Genomic DNA, 19303 nt, shown 5'->3' on the forward strand with positions numbered 1-19303 from the left:
AAAAAAAGGCCTGAAACGCGGACGCGCAATACAAACAGACCTTTAATATATGTCAACCATGTCTTGAAGCGGTGATGCAAACATGATTTTTAATGATATAAAAAAATTTGTTTTAAATATTCGAATTGTTAATTAATACTATAATGATAATTACTATTATTTCCAATCAAGAGAATGATTATTTATTATTATTTTCAAAATGATAAAAAAAAAGTTTTTTAAGTACTTCAAATCTTATTTTAATTTAATTTTTTAATAGAAGTAGTACTAGAATTCTAGAAGGTATAAATAATAATTTATTTTTATTATTATTAAAATTTATAAAGGCTTTAATAATATTAGATACATATAAATTGAATTTTTTGAAGACTGAGAAATTCACCTCCTTTGGCTGTTCTGATCAAAAATCAAACCCAAAATTCAATCCCTCTCTCTCTCTCTCTCTCTCTCCCTCCTAGTTGCAAAACGACAATCCGTTTAATTCTCTTCTTCTCCACTCTCTAAAATTCGTGCAATTTTGGAATTCTTCAAAACGACGACGGCGACCATGGCTGACGACGGCAAGGCCAATCTGCCAAACGATCTCTCCTCCTCCAAAACGACAGGTTTTTTTTTTTTTGCTCATTTGCATTGTCGTTTTCGTTTTCATATTTCTCATTTCATTGAATTTGTTTCTCTCTTTATCTTCCCGATCCATAAACATCTCAATCTGTATTCATTTTTTTCCATTTCTGTACATATAATTCAATATTAATTTTCGATTACTAAGGTTGCTAAATAAATTTGATTATCAAGTTTTGGTTTTGTTATTATTATTTGGATTATATGTTGGTGTTCGTGTAAGTGATTCCTAAGTATAATTTGATTAGTTGAAGGTTTAGTTTGAGAATTTAGGACTTACAATTATTGAATGTTCCGTGCCGTAATTTCGTGTTTAGTGAATTGGAGATACATGGTTCCAATTCGCTCAACTGATAAAGTCTCTTGTTGTCAATTAATAGAAATTATCAAGAGAGACGTCATAGGTTGAAACTATTAGAGATAGGGTTTTAACTGTGTTGTTATTGTCTTTCTTTTACGTATAAAGCTTTATCTAAGAAGATCTTTTGATCTGTGGCATGATATGTCGAGAGTTTGGATCGCCTTTAGTACATATGGGTTTGAGTTGGGGGGATAGAAATGCTATCCTGATTTATATAATAGTGTTGGAAATAGTTCAAATTATCTGGTTTTAGTATTTTATTTTATTTTTCTGGGAACTCTCTAAGCCTTTGCTGAATTGTGTGTTTTGTTATTGCAACACAAGGTTGAGCATAGCCAACCCCAAAAATTTGGGATTTGTTGTTGCAGTTGTTGAAATATTTATTTTTCTGGATGATGTTTCTGTGCTTTGCTTTTTAATAAATGTAAGTAACGTATTATTTTATAAGCATTTGGTGTTTGTGTTATGGTAGATGAAGCCATCGGAGGAAATGGTGAGGACAAGACACTTTTGGGGTTACTCGATGAGTCAAAAGGTAAGTGCATGGCATTTTAAGTCCATATTTTTGTAATCTAACAATACAAACTTGTACTGTGTGATTTTCCTTTCAATTTGTGTTAATAATTCAATTTCTTATACTTTTTTTTTTTTAAAATTTGTTTTTCTTCTTTGCATTTTCTTGTGGTAATGTTAACTTTAGTAAAATTTAATAATAATATTTTTGTTTCAAATGCAGACCAAGTAGCATCTGAAAGCAATATTCCTCTTTCACCACAGTGGCTCTATGCTAAACCAGCTGATGCTAAGGCATTAACTGCTGGCATTTTGGGGGTACAAAAATTTACTTTAGTCCTTTCCTTTGTTTTTTTTTCCCATTTGTTGAATTACAGGAATGATTATTACTTTTTTCCATATTATGATGAGACCAGTCATGAGCTATGTAAAATGGGCACTGTGATATGTGAGTAATAGGAAGGACGATTCTCTTTTTCCATATTTTGATAATTTGCCTTAATGCAATGCCTATGCTGGTTTAGTCTATTTTTCCCTTATTTGTTGTGTGGTTGAATTTGAATGTGTGGAAACATTGGGCTGAATGTTAGATGTTCCTTAATAATTGACAAGAAATTGTTTCTGATGAGAGAACATAAACATAAACACAGTCAACGATAATTAAATTTCAGAGTGCTGATGATAGAACGTTATTAGTGATACTCTCCCACAGATTGCTCTTTCTGAAAGATGGACATCAAAATAACAAAATGCAAGACTGTTCCATACATTACTCTTGTAGATTTGAAACTTCTCAATAATTTCCTAGAAATAAGATTGGAGTAAGAAACAACTCTTCTGGACTAATTAAACTATTATAGCCATTCAATGTCCATTCATCAATGCATTCAACAAACTATATTTCATGATGAAGGGCTGTGAGAAACAATTGCTACATTCCTGTTACTGAATTACAGGAAGTGGGTGCACCTGGTTCTTTGCCCCATGGAAACTCCACAGATCCCAGCCCAAAAGACGGTTGGCGTTTAGATGGGTCTCAGGAAAAGAAAGACCGGAGAAGGGCTGCTCCTGATGTTGAATTGAATCGCCGCTGGCGTGAAGAGGAGAGAGACACTGGCATACTTGGTAGAAGAGATCACAGAAAAGAAGATCGTCATGCAGATGTCATCTCAACTTCTGAGAATAGAGCCTTGTCCTTGACTGATCGCTGGCAAGATAGCCGTAGTTCTGGGCATGAATCCCGGAGAGACAGCAAATGGTCATCAAGGTGGGGTCCTGATGACAAAGAAAAGAATTCTAGAACTGAAAGGAGGACAGATGTAGAGAAAGAGGGTAATGACACTGACAAACAATCTTTTGTCGGTAGTAATCGTGCAGCTTCTGAACGTGACACTGATTCTCGTGATAAATGGAGGCCACGCCATCGTATGGAAGCTCATGCAGGTGGCTTGGCAGCACACCGCACTGCACCAGGGTTTGGGTTGGAGAGAGGACGGGTGGAGGGTGCAAATGTGCGATTTGCTCAGGGACGAGGAAGGTCAAACTCTGCATCTTCTACTGGGTCTGTTCTTGTTAATAAGAATAACAGCATACTAGGAAAATCTGGCCCCCATGAAGATATATATATCTACCCTAGGGGAAAACTTCTAGATATTTATCGTAAGAAAAAGACTGATCCAACATTCAATGCCACGCCTGATGGGATGGAGCATGTATCACCAATAACACAAGTAGGTTCTATTGAGCCATTGTCTTTTGTTGCACCTGATGCGGAGGAAGAGGTATGTAAATCGTTTACTTTAATATCCATATTTATGCATGTTTTAATGATTTTATCATTCACTTGTTACTGTTACCACATTAAAGTAGTTCGTGTGATGTTTGCAGGTTGTACTTGGAGATATATGGAAGGGAAAAATCAATAGCAGTGGAGTGTCACGCAACTCATTTAGAGGCAAGAATGGAGGATCAAATGATAATATCACTGGTAATCAAATTGTATTTTCTGACTGTTTCCGAAGAAGCATTAACTTTCTTTTTCCTCTTTTCTTTACTTACCAAAAAAAAATAATTCAAGTTTCTCTGTGATTGGAATTGTTCCGGCATCTGTGATGTGACGCTAGGTGGGCTGAGACAGAGTTCCACTAGTAATACTGAAGAAAATGTTGAATCTTTTGTAGTGGCTAATTTAAATGATTCTTGCCAATTTCCTGTTGCTGTGGGGTTGGATACTTGTGGTTCACAGTTTGATAGAATTGAGGGTAAGAAAATGATGCTTTTAGCCTTTAGCTTTTGATGATTGTGGGTTTTTGAAGTTGAAAGCAACTTTATTGTTGCCATTTTTATGATAGGGTTAATTATGTATTGTTCTGTAGAACATGATTCTTATAAAGAAGATCGGTATCTTCCAGCAGCAGTTGGTGTGGTAGTAACCAATGGCTTGATGTCAACAGTTTCAGAGGGCTATGATTGCCACATTGTCAATGAGATTAGTGATCCCAGCAGTACTGCTGCTGAACTCAAATCTAGTGAAAATAACCAGGCAGAAGAAGTTGCAATTTTGAAACACTTTAAGTTGAAAGGCATTGAGTCAGCTACTTCCTTTGAACTTGGCAGCCAGCTTCCTGACGATTCAAGTTCTCTGTTTGATTTTCTGTCTTTACAGAAAACTTCAAGCACTAATCAGCCACCTTTAAATAACTATGAGGAGGGGCATCCACTGGGAAGTGATATCCCACCTGAGGAATGGAGTTTGTATTATCTTGATCCTCAAGGGGAAACTCAGGGACCTTTTCTGGGAGTTGATATCATTAAGTGGTTTGAACAAGGCTATTATGGACCTGATTTACCAGTTCGCTTGTCAGATGCCCCTGACGGATCACCTTTTCAAGAACTTGGTAGTGTCATGCCAAATCTTAGATTTAGATCTGGGTGTGCCTCCGGCAATGATCTGGTTACAAATTTAGAACCATCTGATGCTGTTGGAGGCATCTTAGAAGAGAATATGGCTGCTTCTTCTTCTGCACTTGACTATAAAGATTGTGCTGTTATAAGTAGTCAAAAGTCTGCTCCATCTGTACATGAGGCTACCTCTGGTGTTAGTGTTCAGTCAAGAATGCCTAATCAGGGTTATCATTCTGAGCTCCAGTATCGCGATGATGATAGTTTCCAAAACTTTGTTAGAAAAGATGATGGTAAGTTTTCTGGCATGGTTATGCTGTTATCGTTATCATCTGGTGTCTGCTTATATTGCTATCTTGATTGCTCTTCTTTTTGTTCTATACAGAAGTTATCTTTCCTGGAAGGCTTGGAAGTAGCAATGGTAACTCTTTGCGGAGACCTTCTACTGACATTCACGGTTCATTTTCCAGTTCTATGCGACATCCTTCCCTTGCAAATGAATATTCTGAAACTGCCATGCATAATCATCAGGATGATAATATGCATCCTTTTGGCCTCTCACTGTCTGAGCTCAAAGACAGTTGTGCTCAATCATCCAATATGTCATCAAGTATGGGTGATCAGGGTCACTTTGTTGATCCTTTGGTCAAGAGAGATGCCACTTTTGTGAGTCAGAGCTCCTTTGGTGCTATGGCTGACCAACCTTTTGGTGAGACATGGACTGGTGATTATAGAAGAAATAAACATTCTAACCGTAATTTTCATCTGGGTTCTCTAGATATTCCTCACATATCTCACATGGAGCAAGAATGCAGTGCTTTTGACATGACAGAGCATCTGATGCCACAAAAACTGCAAATGGAGCAACTTCAACAGCAGAATTTCCTTTCTCATCCCTTCAGACATGTTATAGGGTTGGGTGTTGAGAATTCTTCTGGTTTAGTTTTGTCTCAGAGCAATAACCCTAATTCCCAGCAGGCAGTCCATCATCTGGAGCCAGATCTGGAACATCTTTTGGCGCTTCAACGGCATGAGCTTCAACAACAGCATCTGTTGCAGCAACAGCAGGTTCATCTCCATGAAATGAAACTGCGGCAACAACAGCAGCAGCAGTCTCAAATTCAGCAGTTTCTGCATCACCAGATATCTCAGCCTGGTTATGGGCAGTCAAAGATAGATCCTCTAAGAGACAACCCTTTTGATCAGATTCAAATGAGGAAGCACCTTCTGCATGAGCTGCAGCTGAATTCTCACTCTTCAAGGCACCTTGATCCAATGATTGAGCAGATCATCCAAGCAAAAGTTGGCCAGAATGCCGCCCAAGGCAGGCAGGCTGATATTTTGGACCTTATGTTGCAGCCAAAGCATGGAAATACAATCACATTAGAACAGCATCTTCGTCTACAGCAAGAACAGGCGCAGGTACAGCAACTATCTATGACATTGAGGCAGCAGTTAGGGTTGGAGGGGGAAAGGCATAATGGTGGGCCTTGGTCAGTTGATGAAGCTGGTCAGTTTTTCATAAATCCTACTAGTCATCAGCAGGCTGTGTCAGCTAGATTTAACACGCCAGATTTTTGCCTGCAACAGAGTAGGCTTTCCTCCCATGAGGAGCAACTGAGAAATCTCAGCTGGAATCATGCTTTACCGGAGCAAATTCAGCAAGGTGTTTATGATCCTAGCTCAATGTCCTTCGGGAGGTCAATGCCTCTTCCTGCTAGTGCTCCTGGGACGAACTTGGACAGTGTAAACACTAGTTCTCATGGTCTAGATCTACAAGAGCGACGACTCTATAGGCAATCTGATGATCAACTTGGTTCTTTTTCTTCTGGTTTCCCATCTCATCCCCAAAAAGCGTCCGATGAGTATTATGCTTCTCATCTAGACGCAATTCAGAGCTGCTCCTCTGGGAACAATGGTCGGGTTGAAAATAGCTGGATTGAAGCACAAAAGCAACAATTGCATCTTGAAGCTTTGCGACAAAGAATGGAGGCAGAAGTTAATGTATCTTCTGTAGATTCAAATGTTTGGGCATCTGCAGGAGGTGAAGAGAACTCAAGACGAGGTTTGATGGACCTTCATCAAAAAATGGTTCTTCAATCTGCACAGTCATCTGAAATTGGTTATCAACATTCTGTATTACCTTCCCGAAGTCAGGAAACATTTCTGCTGAATTCAGAGTCAAATTATTCAAATTTTCCTTTTAATCTTCCTCCAGATCAACAATTATTTCTGAACGACTCTTTCACAAAAAGGCCTCAAGACTCCAATTCAAGTGCCTTCTTGCAGGATCACTTTGTTGGTGTGGCTGTGAATGAACAGAAGTTCAACAATTTGGGAAAGAGTGAAAGGTCTCCCTTTGGATCTAATTCTGGAGACCAGTCGTTCTTATTGGGCACTAAAGATACTTCTCATGTTGGTTATGTAAATAATAGCCTAATTGGTAAATCAGCTACAGATAAAGACTTATTAGAGTTAGAAGGAAACGTGGGGAAGAGACATGGATCGAAGGGTATGATTTCAACAAGCAGTTCAATTTTGGAGATCACAGAAAACTTGTCAGAGAAAACAGAGACAGCATTGGGCAGGGAACTACCTTTTAATGCTCATAGTAGGCACAGCTCACTGAGTAGTGCTGGTAAGTTGGCGAATAATCTTCTTCCTTGAGTAAATCTCATTTTCGCTTGAATCAATGTTAGGAGCACTATGAAATGGTACAGGTGGTGATGGTGGAGGCTTATTCAGTTATGAGATGGGATTAGATAAATCACTCCGAGGAGAGGACATTGGTAATGACAGGTAGGCCTATCCATTCTTAGTCAAGTGTTGAATTTTTAATATTGAACAATTTATTTTATAAATGATCATTCTGAGTGGGAAAAAGTTGCAAATTGATTTGTATTTAAGCAGCATGGATATTTCAACTAGGATTACTTATTCGTATGCATATCAAAAGAGACATTTCTACTAGGGAGCTATATCTGCATTCCTTCTATGTCAAATATAGTACTTTTCATGGTTATTTGGTGTCCAATCAGATGATGGCTTGGATTATGGAAGCCTGCTAATGGACATGAACTCATCTTGTTTTATTTTTAATAAAATCTAGCAGCTCAAATTTGTTGTTGTGGTTGACTTCTTTTTCCATTGTCTGTAATGATTGACTTAATTTTGAAGAAATATGAATTTTCCACAATTGATAGAAGATATACTAAATCAAGATTTACCTCTTGCGGTGTGCTTTTATCCCTATTTTATCCACAAACTTTCAATTGCTACATTTGACCCTCCTATGGTTTGTACCTTTCTATATCTACCCCAACACCCCCACCCCCCCCCCCCCCCCCCCCCCCAACACCAAAAAAATAAAAAAAAAGGTTTGGATTAAAATAAAATCATTAGAGTTATGTCCAAGATAAGCATTTTCCGCATGTTTGGGGCATTTGACCTCATAGTGATCTTAGTTTAGGGCTCCAAATGTAGCAATTGAAAAGTTTGTGGATGAAATTGTGATAGGGCCAAACCACAAGTTGGTAAATTGTAATTTAGCCTACTAGGAAATTGAGTGGTAATTTGCTCCCAAAATGAAAATTTTGTTAATTTTAGACATAACTCTAACAATTTTATTTTAATTTATAAACTTTAGGGGTTCAAATTTAGCAATTGAAAGTTTGTGGACTAAATTGTGATAAGGCCAAACCACGAGGGTGTAAATTGTACTTTTTCTTAGAAGATAATATAGACAAGCAGTCAATAACACCTCACATTGCACTTTCTGTGCCATCATATGCTTGTTTTATGTTCTTAGTGTGACAGATGACAAGATAAGGATCTAGCAAAAACTCCCAAAAATGATTGCATAATTTGAGCTGTTTTTGAGTCCTGGCTTTGAATGTTTTCAATCTCTTGCTATTAGTCTACAATTAGAGATAGAGAATTTGGCAGCGGTCAATAACACCTCCATTTGTGCTTCTTGAGGTACCTTTTGCTTGTTTCATTTTTTTTTTTTTCATATAATAATGATTGACGGAGTAGGGAATGATTTTTGCATAGTTTGAGCTTTTGACCAACAGCTGAAATATGATTGTCAACCAAACTCGCTCTCTCTCTGTGGCTTGCGAGTGTGAGGGGGTATGGTGTGGTGTGATGTGATGTTTGGCACTTGAACTGTCTAGTCAATTGTGTTGGAAACTTGAGAATGGTGATTCTATGTTAGCTAAGTGGGTGTTGCTCAATATATTTCCAGAAGTTAATGTGTATTTTTTATTATCCATTTTGATAGGCTGCCCTCTACTTTAACTAAAGGGTTTGACAGCGCTTTTCATACATCCCATGATGTTTTGTTGGAGCCAGCATCAGCTTCTCTTGTCAAGCCAAAAAATGCAATGGGCATGGAAGCCTCTGATGGTAGGTTTTTATTTTAGAATGTTCTTTTGCTTCCATTGTTGTGTTACTCAGTGGTTGATTTACCATGTGGAGAATTTGGCCCACTTTCAGAAGGTGGGTGTGAGTTAGTCGGTGACCATCAGGCATCTAGGAAGAAGGATGTGCATTTTCAGAGGACCTCGTCTTCCAGTGATGCTTCTGTTTCCGAGACATTATTCATAGACATGCTCAAAAAACCAGTTCTCCCAGAGACTGATGTAGCTAGTGGGGCTCCTTCAGAGTCATCTGACGGTGGCATACAAGCAGGGCGAAGTGGCAAAAAGAAAGGGAAGAAAGGAAGACAGATTGATCCTGCCCTCCTTGGCTTCAAAGTCTCCAGCAACCGGATAATGATGGGTGAGATTCAGCGCTTTGAAGATTGACGGATTAAACACGTTTGTACATTTCTTGTACATTTTCAGGATTAAAGTTGTACAGTTCATATGAGGAGCACAGTTATCAAAAGAAGATCAAAATATTTTTTAATTATTTTTATTTGTATTTTACTAACAACCTGATATTTTTTGAACCTGTTGATATTATGTAGCATGCGAAGTATATATGAGGAAGTCAAGCCTTTGTAGATGTATAGAATAAAATAAAAAAATAAAAAAGTTTTTTTTTTTTTATAGAAGTGATAGATAAATAAAATGACTATTAAACAATCATCGTGGGCTGTCTACTTTCATCTCTTTTTATATTGTGTGTATGTGTTTTCTGTTTTTGGTGGGGTGGGTTTAATTAGTTGACAAACCCTACGTGCTTTCTTGCTGGTTTTCTTGTTCTAAACATAGCTTTTTAGTTGAAACTTGGGCTGTGTTTGGTTAGACTGAAATTGATTTCCGGAAAACATTTTTTCCGCATTTATGAGCCAAGCCCCTTTGTTGAAGTAAATACAAATGGCATGAGTCGAGATTTTCTACGAATCGATTTAGTGAAATCCCATATTTCGTATATCAAAAAAAGGAAAGATCCATCAGGTTCAGGATTGATCTTTGATAAGAGGCCAGACTGCACCAGTATCAATCCATTTTATTCTATTTCTTTCAAGGCAGGGATTCAACAATCACCTAACCAAAATCAAGTAACTATTCCTACATTATTGAAGAGGAATAAGGAATGCCAATATTTTATAATTTTGTCATCATCTAATTGTTTTCAAATGGGTCCATTCAACGATGTAAAATATTATAATGATGTAATAAAAAAAAGAATCAATGAAAAGAGATAGTCTAATTCCAATTAGGAATTCCTTGGGACCTTTAGGATTAGGAAGAACCCCTCAAATTGCGCATTTTTATTCATTTTACCAATTAATAACTTATAATCAGATCTCGGTAACTAAATATTTACAACTAGACAATTTCAAATAGACTTTTCAAGTGCTTAAATATTATTTAATTGATGAAAATGGTAGGGTTTCTATTTATAATAATCCTGATCCGCGTAGTAACATCGTTTTGAATCCATTCAATTTGAATTGGAATTTTCTCCATCATAATTATTGTGAAGAAGCGTCTAGAATAATTAGCCTTAGGCAGTTTATTTATGAAAATTCATGTATAGCCAAAAACGGACCGAACTTAAAATCGGGTCAAGTTCTAATTGTTCAAATTGACTCTGTAGTAATAAGATCAGCTAAAGCTTATTTGGCCACTCTGGGAGCAACCGTTCATGGCCATTATGGAGAAATCCTTTACAAAGGAGATGTTGGAAAAACTGGTTTTGTATCTCATACAAAACCCACAGCGGAAGCAACACAAGAATCTACTTCATTCATGATAGATAATATGTAACCTTGAATTCTAGAACAAAGAAAAGAAAGCATACTTTGGCGTAGTAAAATTCAAAAACAAGACTTGAGAATACTTTTAATCTTCATCTCAATTCCACACGGTGCCCAAGATGAGTGGTCTCTCAATCAGTTTTTGTGTATGTTGATTTTCCTTTGGAAAAGTGTATTTCCAAGATCCTCTAAAGAAAAACTGTTTTCTCTTCCTTTTAATCATACGTATGTTTTAACTGCCTTGATAATTACTTTATTTAATAACTCTTATCAAAATAAATAACTGATTATCTAATTGGGTTAGCCTTTTGGGTCAGCCCAATTGGGCTTAAGTGTGTGGCTTGGGATGGGATCAAAGGGACTAATAAGGCTCTAGCTCTAATGCGTCTTAGACTTATCTGTCAACTCTTAACAAGCCCAAAGTTACCATTAATTATATAACAAGTACCACTATGGAAATATAATTGCACTCTAGGCCTTATTAATAAATTATTTCCTAAGAGTCTAATATGATATCATTTGACCCCTCTATGAAATATCCACAGTGAACAAAGTCATAATAAACTGTCACTTTATAAACAACTATTTCATTCATTGAGTACCCAGTTTAATCTTTTAGTTATTCATATTTATGAAATCTAATTTCATAAAATATAAATTTTAGTAACTCTTACTAAAGTGGCCGGCCCTGAATAACCGGTTTCATTAAACTTATCTCAAGGGGATATTTCGTGTCTCTATAGAAAGAGATTATGGATTCCATCTTGAAAATATGTGTTCCCTCAACACTACATGTGGTTACCCAACATACTGAGCTTTTGATCGTTAATCTAGATCACACTCTTGATATATCAAAGTAACCTACATTTCATGATTGGGTTCACTATCCTCTTAGGATTAAGAGTCTATGAAAGTAGAAGTCGTGAGATTAATGATTCAAGTGACAGTTGTTAATTGAATAATTAATCTCACAGTGGTCCAGTTCAATATGTCTTGCACACTTAAGACTAGTGGCGACTCCAGGAATTTTTCTTAGGGTGTTCCTGGGTGGGCTTGCTTTATTACAATTTTTTTTTTCTTCAGATTCTCTATTACAATTTTTTCTTTTTTAGATTTTAGTTCAATTTTTTTTAGCTTTTTCTTTTTGCTTGAAAGCAATGTTATGAATACTATTTTGGACCCTGTTTCGGTTTGTTTAGTGAAACAGAATATTTCGGTACCAATCTATTTCGACGTACCGTTTCAGGGTGTTTCGGGGTTTATAAAAAAAATTAAAAATAATATATATTTATATTTTCTTATACAACATAAAATTATTGATCCAAATAAGTAAACTTCAAATAAAACAAATCGTTTAGTTTTTCGTTTTTAACACTCAAATCATTTAGTTATTACATAACAATTGTTGGGAAATTTAGACTCCGGTTGATAGAATTAACAAGTTTTAAATCCAAGTTGTTAATTAGATTTATTATCAACAAAACTTGTTAAAACAAGCAAACATCAATATCATGTCAAAATCATGCAGCGGAAAAAATAAATAAGACAAAATATGATAACCCAGGAAAACCAATGAAACAAACTAGTTTCACAGTAAAAAACATGGGGGGAAACCTTTCCGAAAAGCAATCCACTATAGAAAAGAGAGGTTTCAAATCTAGTACAAAACCTTTGTCCCTAAACTCTACAATCCCCGTAGATGAACTTACAGTAGAAACCTTCTATCACTTCAAAACCTCTAAACTCTTCAATATATGAATGCCACCTTTTGATGCACGAATCCCAAGTACGTGACTAACCAATTGCGCGGATCCTAGTACGCGACTTCAATCACCAACTAGAGAAGGTTGTTGGCTGCAAAGTTCTTCACTTTATCAATCAATGAAGATCAAGAAGCACTTGGTTACAAAACCCTAAGGTGCAAAAACATAGTAGCTTCTTTCAGAGAGAATAAGGCATCGATTACCTTTTGCATATGTTCTCATTGTATTCTCTTATGTGACGGTCTCTAAAATAAGCCTTATAAAGGTCTAGGGTTGTGAGAAAAGAAACCCTACACATACATGTCATCAAGGGCTGAAAATCATATCTGAAAATCTGAAATTCGTAAAACTTGACAGATAAGGTGTTGAGCCAGGTGTCGAGGATTAAAACATCAGACACAAGAGATGAGGCTCGATCGATCCACCAGGTGTCAAGAAGCTATCGAGGGGACAGGAACTTTCTCGATCGATCAACCAGTTATCGAGAAGGTGTCGAGATTGCGATAAGAAACACCTTAAGAGGCTCGATAGATAGCCTAGCTGTTGAGAGGTGTTGAGCAGCTATTGAGCTTTAAAAACTCAGCACTTTCTCACTTGATTCTTGGACAGACTTGCATGGGTTTAACACTTGAACTTGAAACCTTGTTTCTTGAAGTATTAAACCTCATCCTAGATCTACCCAAATACAAGTAAAATGCGTTTTGTCAAAGGATTAGCCAATAACAAAAAAATATGTCCTTAACAACAATTACTATTTTAGAATATTAAAACATAAATATGTAATTAAATAATGAAAAACAACAACCAAAAATAGTACAATAAGAGTGTATATATGTATATCAAGGGAGTCAATTCCGTACCGGAAGCCGTTTCGATTTAGTCAAAGAAGTGAAATATTTCGATACCGGTTAATACCGGTGTACCGTTTCGAAATTGCTGCTAATTATATATATAATTATTTATAATGATAAATTTACATTTTATATATTTTTATTTTTAGAATACATATGTAACCTATTAAATCAATCAATAATAATAATAATGGTAATCTATGATTTCAAAACTTTTTTTTTTTTTTTTTGAGAATCTATGATTTCAAAACTTAAAAAACCAATAATATATATATATATATATATATTTATATATATGAAAATATGGAACCTTTATTACAATAGGTGAATATAAGTACATTGATGTGAGAATGGTACAGAGGGAACCATTTACGAGGACTTGAATCACCTGAGTGAAAGGTTGAAAGCTTGCCTCATGGCCATCTTTCCAAAGCTTTAACCCATATGTCTTTTCACTTGGTCACATGATCATGTGGGGGTAAAGAGTGAAGATAAAGACAAAGTCCTCTCACTTCCCATCTCAATTTAAATTTCCATAAGAAATTCACGTGGGGTGAAAACCAAAAGGTGAAATGGAAAAAAGAGAAGAGGCTTGACAGATGTGTTGGTGAGAGCGAGATCGAGAAGAAGAAGAAGCAAAAGTAGCTGCTATGGTGTTCTGCAGCGACAACGTCTGCTAAATCTGGTTTTACAAAACCCTCATCTTCTTACTCTACTTCTTTTCAACCCTTTTGTTTCCCAAAAATTTGCAAAGAAATCAAAACTTTTGTTTCTCTCCAGTATCTAGTTACCGGCTGAAACCCTTTTTTTTTTTTTTTTGCTTGAAAATGGAACAAATAATTTATTATTATTATTTTATTTGAGGGTGTTCCTAATTTTTTTTAGAGGGTAAACAAATAAAAAAATTTAATTATTATTATATATATATATATATATATATATATTTTTTTTTTTTTCTTTAGGTCAGGGTGTTCCTAGGAACACCCTGACATGAACGTGGCGTCGCCACTGCTTAGGACATATCAACACATCAACTAGAAGTCTCCACTTCCATGATCGAGATAAACCATCTTAGTTAATGTGTTATAATCTTCGCAGATGAAACACCCAATTTCATCAGCGACTACAAACTATATTTTGAGTTTACAAGAAACTTGTGATTTGTATTTTCTATAACTAAATCACATAAAATGCATCTCAAGGACTATAATAATGTCCCATTAGTTCATTTATAAATAGTTTCATATAATTAAACAATTTAATTATTTAAAACATGCCAAAAAATTGGATTTAGGGCACAAACCCTAATAGGAGATACATTAGTTACATTTATATATGAAAAATCAAGATCTAGGGATATAACACAAGGTCTTCCAAAAGTGGAACAAGTGTTAAAAGGGCGTTCGATTGATTCAATATTGATGAACCTAGAAAAGAGAATCGAGGGTTGGAACAAGAGTATAACAAAAATTATTGGAATTCCTCGGAGATTCTTGATTGGTGCTAAGCTAACTATAGTGCAAGGGCGTATCTCTTTAGTTAATAAGATCCAAAAAGTTTATCGATCTTAGGGGGTGTAGATTCATAATTGACATATAGAAATTATTGTGCGTCAAATAACATCAAAAGTGTTGGTTTTAGAAGAGGGAATGTCTAATGTTTTTTCATCCGGAGAACTGATTGAATTGTTACGGGCGGAACAAGCAGGGTGCACTTTGGAAGAAGTGATTTGTTACCGAGCTATCTTATTGGGAATAACGAAAGCATCCCTAAATACTCAAAGTTTTATATCCGAAACAAGTTTTCAAGAAACTGCTCGAGTTTTAGCAAAAGCCGCTCTTCGAGGTCGTATCAATTGGTTGAAAGGTCTGAAAGAGAACGTTGTTCTAGGGGGATGATACCCATTGCTACGGGATTCAATGGATTAGTGCAACGTTCAAGGCAACATACCAACATTCCTTTGGAAACCAAAAACAATAAACTATTCAAGGCATAAATGTGAGATATTTTGTTCCACCACAAAGAATTATTTGATTTTTTCATTTCAAGGAATTTACACGATACACTGAGACAATTATTTCGAGGGTTGAATGATTCCTAAGAGCGGATTCATCCCCTTTCTTTTTACCTATTTGTATTTGCAGTCATTTTTTTTTTGGTAATAGTAATAAAGATAATAAAATAACAAATAGAATAGAAGAAAAATTAATATTAATGGTTTGAATCGTGTATCAATGGCCAATATCCGTTAGAGGTAGAAACAAAGGTTCCATTGGAACAATTATTTATTTCTATTTCAGGGCACCTCATCTCTCTCTTTTTTTAATAAAAAGAAAGGAGGTGTGGATAAATAAATGACAAGAAGATATTGGAACATCCATTTGGAAGAAATGATGGAAGCAGGAGTGCATTTTGGTCATGGTACTAGTAAATGGAATCCTAGAATGAAACCTTATATCTCTTTAAAGCGTAAAGGTATTCATATTATAAATCTTATTAGAATTGCCCATTTTTTATTAGAAGCTTGTGATTTAGTTTTTGATACAGCAAGTAGGGGAAAACAATTCTTAATTGTTGGTACCAAAAATAATGTAGCCGATTCAGTAGCACGGGTTGCAATAAGGGCCCGTTGTCATTATGTTAATAAAAAATGGCTAGGCAGTACGTTAACGAATTGGTATACTATGGAAATGATACTTCATAAGTTCAAGGACTTGAGAACGGAACAAAAGATGGGGAGACTCAATCGTCTTCCGAAAAGAGATTCAGCTATGTTGAAGAGACAATTATCTCACTTGCAAACATATCTGGGCAGGATCAAATATACGACTGGATTACCCGATATTGTAATAATCATTGATCAGCAAGAAGAATATATGGCTCTTTGAAAATGTAAGATTTTGGGAATTCCAACTATTTGTTTAATTGATACAAATTGTGACCCAGATCTTGTTGATATTTCGATCCTAGCAAATGATGATGTGATAGCTTCAATCCGATTAATTCTTAACAAATTAGCATTTGCAATTTGTGAGGGTCGTTCTAGTTATATACGAAATCCTTGATTCATATTAATAATGAATAATAAAATAAAATAAATTCTTTTGGGAACTTCGTAGATTTATGAAATCAGTTATGATTCCTAAAAGAGATACAAGTAACTAGGGATATTATGTAATTAATTGGTATACAAATATATATAAGTCAACTAGGCAAGTCGAAAAAAGAGAAGGTTGAATCAAAATAATTCTTTTTAAAGTTCTATTTTTTTTTAGAGGGCAACATGAATGTTCTATTATGTTATATCAACACACTAAAAGGTTTATACGATATATCCAGTCTGGAAGTCGGCCAACATTTCTATTGGAAGTCATTTTATTTATCTATCTCTTCTATAAAAAGTTTTTATAGAAGAGATAGATAAATAAAATGACTACTAAATAATCATCATGGGCTGTCTACTTTCATCTCTTTTCATACTGTGTGCGTGTGTTTTCTGTTTTTGGCGGGGTGGGTTATTTGGTTGACAAACCCTGCATGCTTTCTTGCTGGTTTTCTTGATCTAAACATAGCTTTTTAGTAGTGAGACACATGGAAACTGAATTGAAACTTAGGCTGTGTTTGCTTCGAACCGAAATTGATTTCTAAAAACAGTTCTTCCGCATTTACAAGGGTTCGGGATTTCCAAAAACAATTTTTGTGGTAGTTGTTGGCTCTTGGTTTATGAGCCACCTTACATCTCATGTGAATTTACTGTAGTGTTTTGAAACTTGAGACAACTTTTTGAAATTTTAAATTTCAATTATACATGCTTTCATTTGTTAAAAAATAATGTGTTTATTTTTTAATTATTATTATTATTAGTTTTTTTATTGTTATCATCCAAGTCCTTTTTTTATATCACCACGTTTATTATTATTATTATTAATGCTGAAATTTAAGTACTAATAGACAGATATATTAGTTAAAATATATGCACATATAATTTGAAGTATTTAAAACAAATTATATGAACTCTAATTAATAAATATTTAAATATATTCAAAGTCTAAGTACTCCAATCAAAAGAGTTCAATTATTTAGTTTACGACTTCATGTCTACAATTTGTCGTTTGAATTTTATATTTTCCTGCACATAACATATAGGGCGTGTTTGTTATTGTTGCTTAAATAATAGTTTTCAGTATTTAAACAATATTACACGTATTTTCACACACTTTTTCATTCATATGTATTTCCACAAAACAACAATAACGTTACTAAAATTCTCTTACCAAACGGGCCCTAATAATTGGGACTTCTAGAATCTTTTAGACATGAAGAGAGTTTAGCCTCCTCATTACCATTAAAGGTGTTTGACAAAATGTCTGAGAGAAATTTGAAATTACTTCAATTATTTTCTTTTATATGTTTTGATCTATTCATGTAGGGAGTAATGAGGGTTTTCCCTATTTTAAAGGTCTATTTAGGATTTGTTTATTTTGCTAAAATTAAAAACTTTTTGTTGAAAATACTGTAGATAAAGGTAAAAGTTAGCTGAAATAGTATAGTAGGACCTATGAATAGTACCAAAAAGTATAGTGGGGCCTATGAATAGTAGCAAAAATAAGTTGAATAGTAAAATAAGTTGGCAAAATAAAGCTATCTAAACGCAACCTAAGCGTATGTTTGGATACTGCTTATTTTGCTGAAAATTGAAAACTTATTGCTGAAAATACTGTAGCAAAATAATTTTTTAAGCTAGCTAATAGGCAAAATGCATGTTAGGAAAACTTATTGTCGAGGGACCCAGGATAGGCAAAACGTGCGTTTTTTAAGCTAGCTAAAAACTTATTGCCGTGAGACCTAGGATTTAAAACGCAAAAACGCTTTAGGCAAACGCACACTTAATAGTCATAGATTACAAAATGAACATTTGGTGAATATATTTGTAAATTTCTATAATTTGGCTTTTTTGTTTCATGTTGTTATTAGTTCTTGAGATCGATGAGGGCTATGATTCCTAGGTATAACCTATTAAACAAAATAAATTGAATTCCTAGGCATTGATGTTGATCTTTTACTCAAATTTTGTTGTTTAATAATTTATAATCAAAATAATTGATAATCAACTACATAGTTTAGTACATATACTTTTTTCATTCTAATAAAATTTAATAAATTCAAAGCAAAAGTATGACTTCCCATGCGTTGCACTGGATTACCGACTAGTTTTTTATGATTGCATTTACAAGTGTTTGGGAATTGGGATGACTGAAAAAATTAGTCAACTTGAAATTGTTTTATAGTTGCCTGTAAAATAAGGGCATTTATGGCAGTAAACCATTTTCTGCCTCACCCAATTCATCAACTGCACCTCCACCCTTACCCCCACTATCTGCTACCCAACCACCACCCTCCACTAATATCCCTGATCTCTGGTGGCCAACCACTGCCATCGGCAACCTCGATCACAATTTTTTTTAATCTAAAATTTTACTTTTTTATTATATAATGTGCTTGGGAGATTAAAAATAAAAAATAAAAAAATAGAAAATATGTTTTCTATAATATTTTTAGGAACACAACCAAACACTTAAAACTATTTTCCTATTGACAAAGAATATTTTATGTTGAGTTAAACACAGCCTTGGGTTAAAAATAGTGAAAGACTTGAAAAAAAAAAGAAAAAGAAAAAACCATGTGCAAATTTAGCTGAATAAATTGGGTTAGGATGTGTTACAACCACCTGGAGACCAAGTGGTGTGACGTCAAAATGGAGTGGCATGAATTACAGAAGGTCCTATGTTTTTTGGGTTGACTAATATTAACCAATTCCAGATAAACAGTTAATGTTATTTTTTTTTCTGGAGGAACGACAGGTAATGTTATTTTGACAGTGTCCAGTATTTTCGCTGACCTAGTCTTTTCTTTTAAAACCTCAAATCTCTTTTTCTTCATGTATCATATCCTTTCTTCCTCTTCTTCTATTCTAGTGTGAAAGGTCAGAGCCACCTACTAGCAAGTGTCACGGCCTTGGAAATTCCCAAGAAAAACTTCCAAGCCAACCGTGACGCTAGGATCCATTCCACCATAAAATTTA

General features: G+C 35.0%; 1 protein-coding gene across 7 annotated transcripts; it reads left to right on the top strand.

Moving 5' to 3' along the window:
• Positions 1-378: 378 nt before the first annotated feature.
• LOC126714570 (uncharacterized) lies at positions 379-9406 on the top strand. Of its 7 annotated transcripts, none has more exons than XM_050414768.1 (11): positions 379-605; positions 1455-1517; positions 1719-1813; positions 2452-3276; positions 3383-3482; positions 3619-3756; positions 3847-4689; positions 4785-7034; positions 7117-7195; positions 8679-8803; positions 8876-9406. In XM_050414768.1, exons 1-11 carry the CDS (start codon positions 548-550, stop codon positions 9202-9204), a joined length of 4905 nt encoding a protein of 1634 aa, XP_050270725.1. In that variant the 5' UTR covers positions 379-547; the 3' UTR covers positions 9205-9406. The 7 variants fall into 7 exon arrangements, with proteins under 7 accessions (XP_050270725.1, XP_050270728.1, XP_050270724.1 ...); XM_050414771.1 differs by having other exon boundaries at positions 3676-3756; positions 4782-7034; XM_050414767.1 differs by having other exon boundaries at positions 380-605; positions 4782-7034.
• The last annotated feature ends 9897 nt before the right edge of the window (positions 9407-19303 follow it).

Source organism: Quercus robur, chromosome 2 (genome assembly GCF_932294415.1).
Source record: "Quercus robur chromosome 2, dhQueRobu3.1, whole genome shotgun sequence".
In the NCBI taxonomy this organism is placed as follows: Eukaryota; Viridiplantae; Streptophyta; class Magnoliopsida; order Fagales; family Fagaceae; genus Quercus; species Quercus robur.

Coding starts and splice junctions, on each gene's coding strand:
- LOC126714570 (XM_050414767.1), top strand. CDS start 548: ATGGCTGACGACGGCAAGGCCAATCTGCCAAACGATCTCTCCTCCTCC. Junction 3,277..3,382: donor CACCTGATGCGGAGGAAGAG/GTATGTAAATCG, acceptor TGATGTTTGCAG/GTTGTACTTGGAGATATATG. Junction 7,035..7,116: donor CAGCTCACTGAGTAGTGCTG/GTAAGTTGGCGA, acceptor GAAATGGTACAG/GTGGTGATGGTGGAGGCTTA.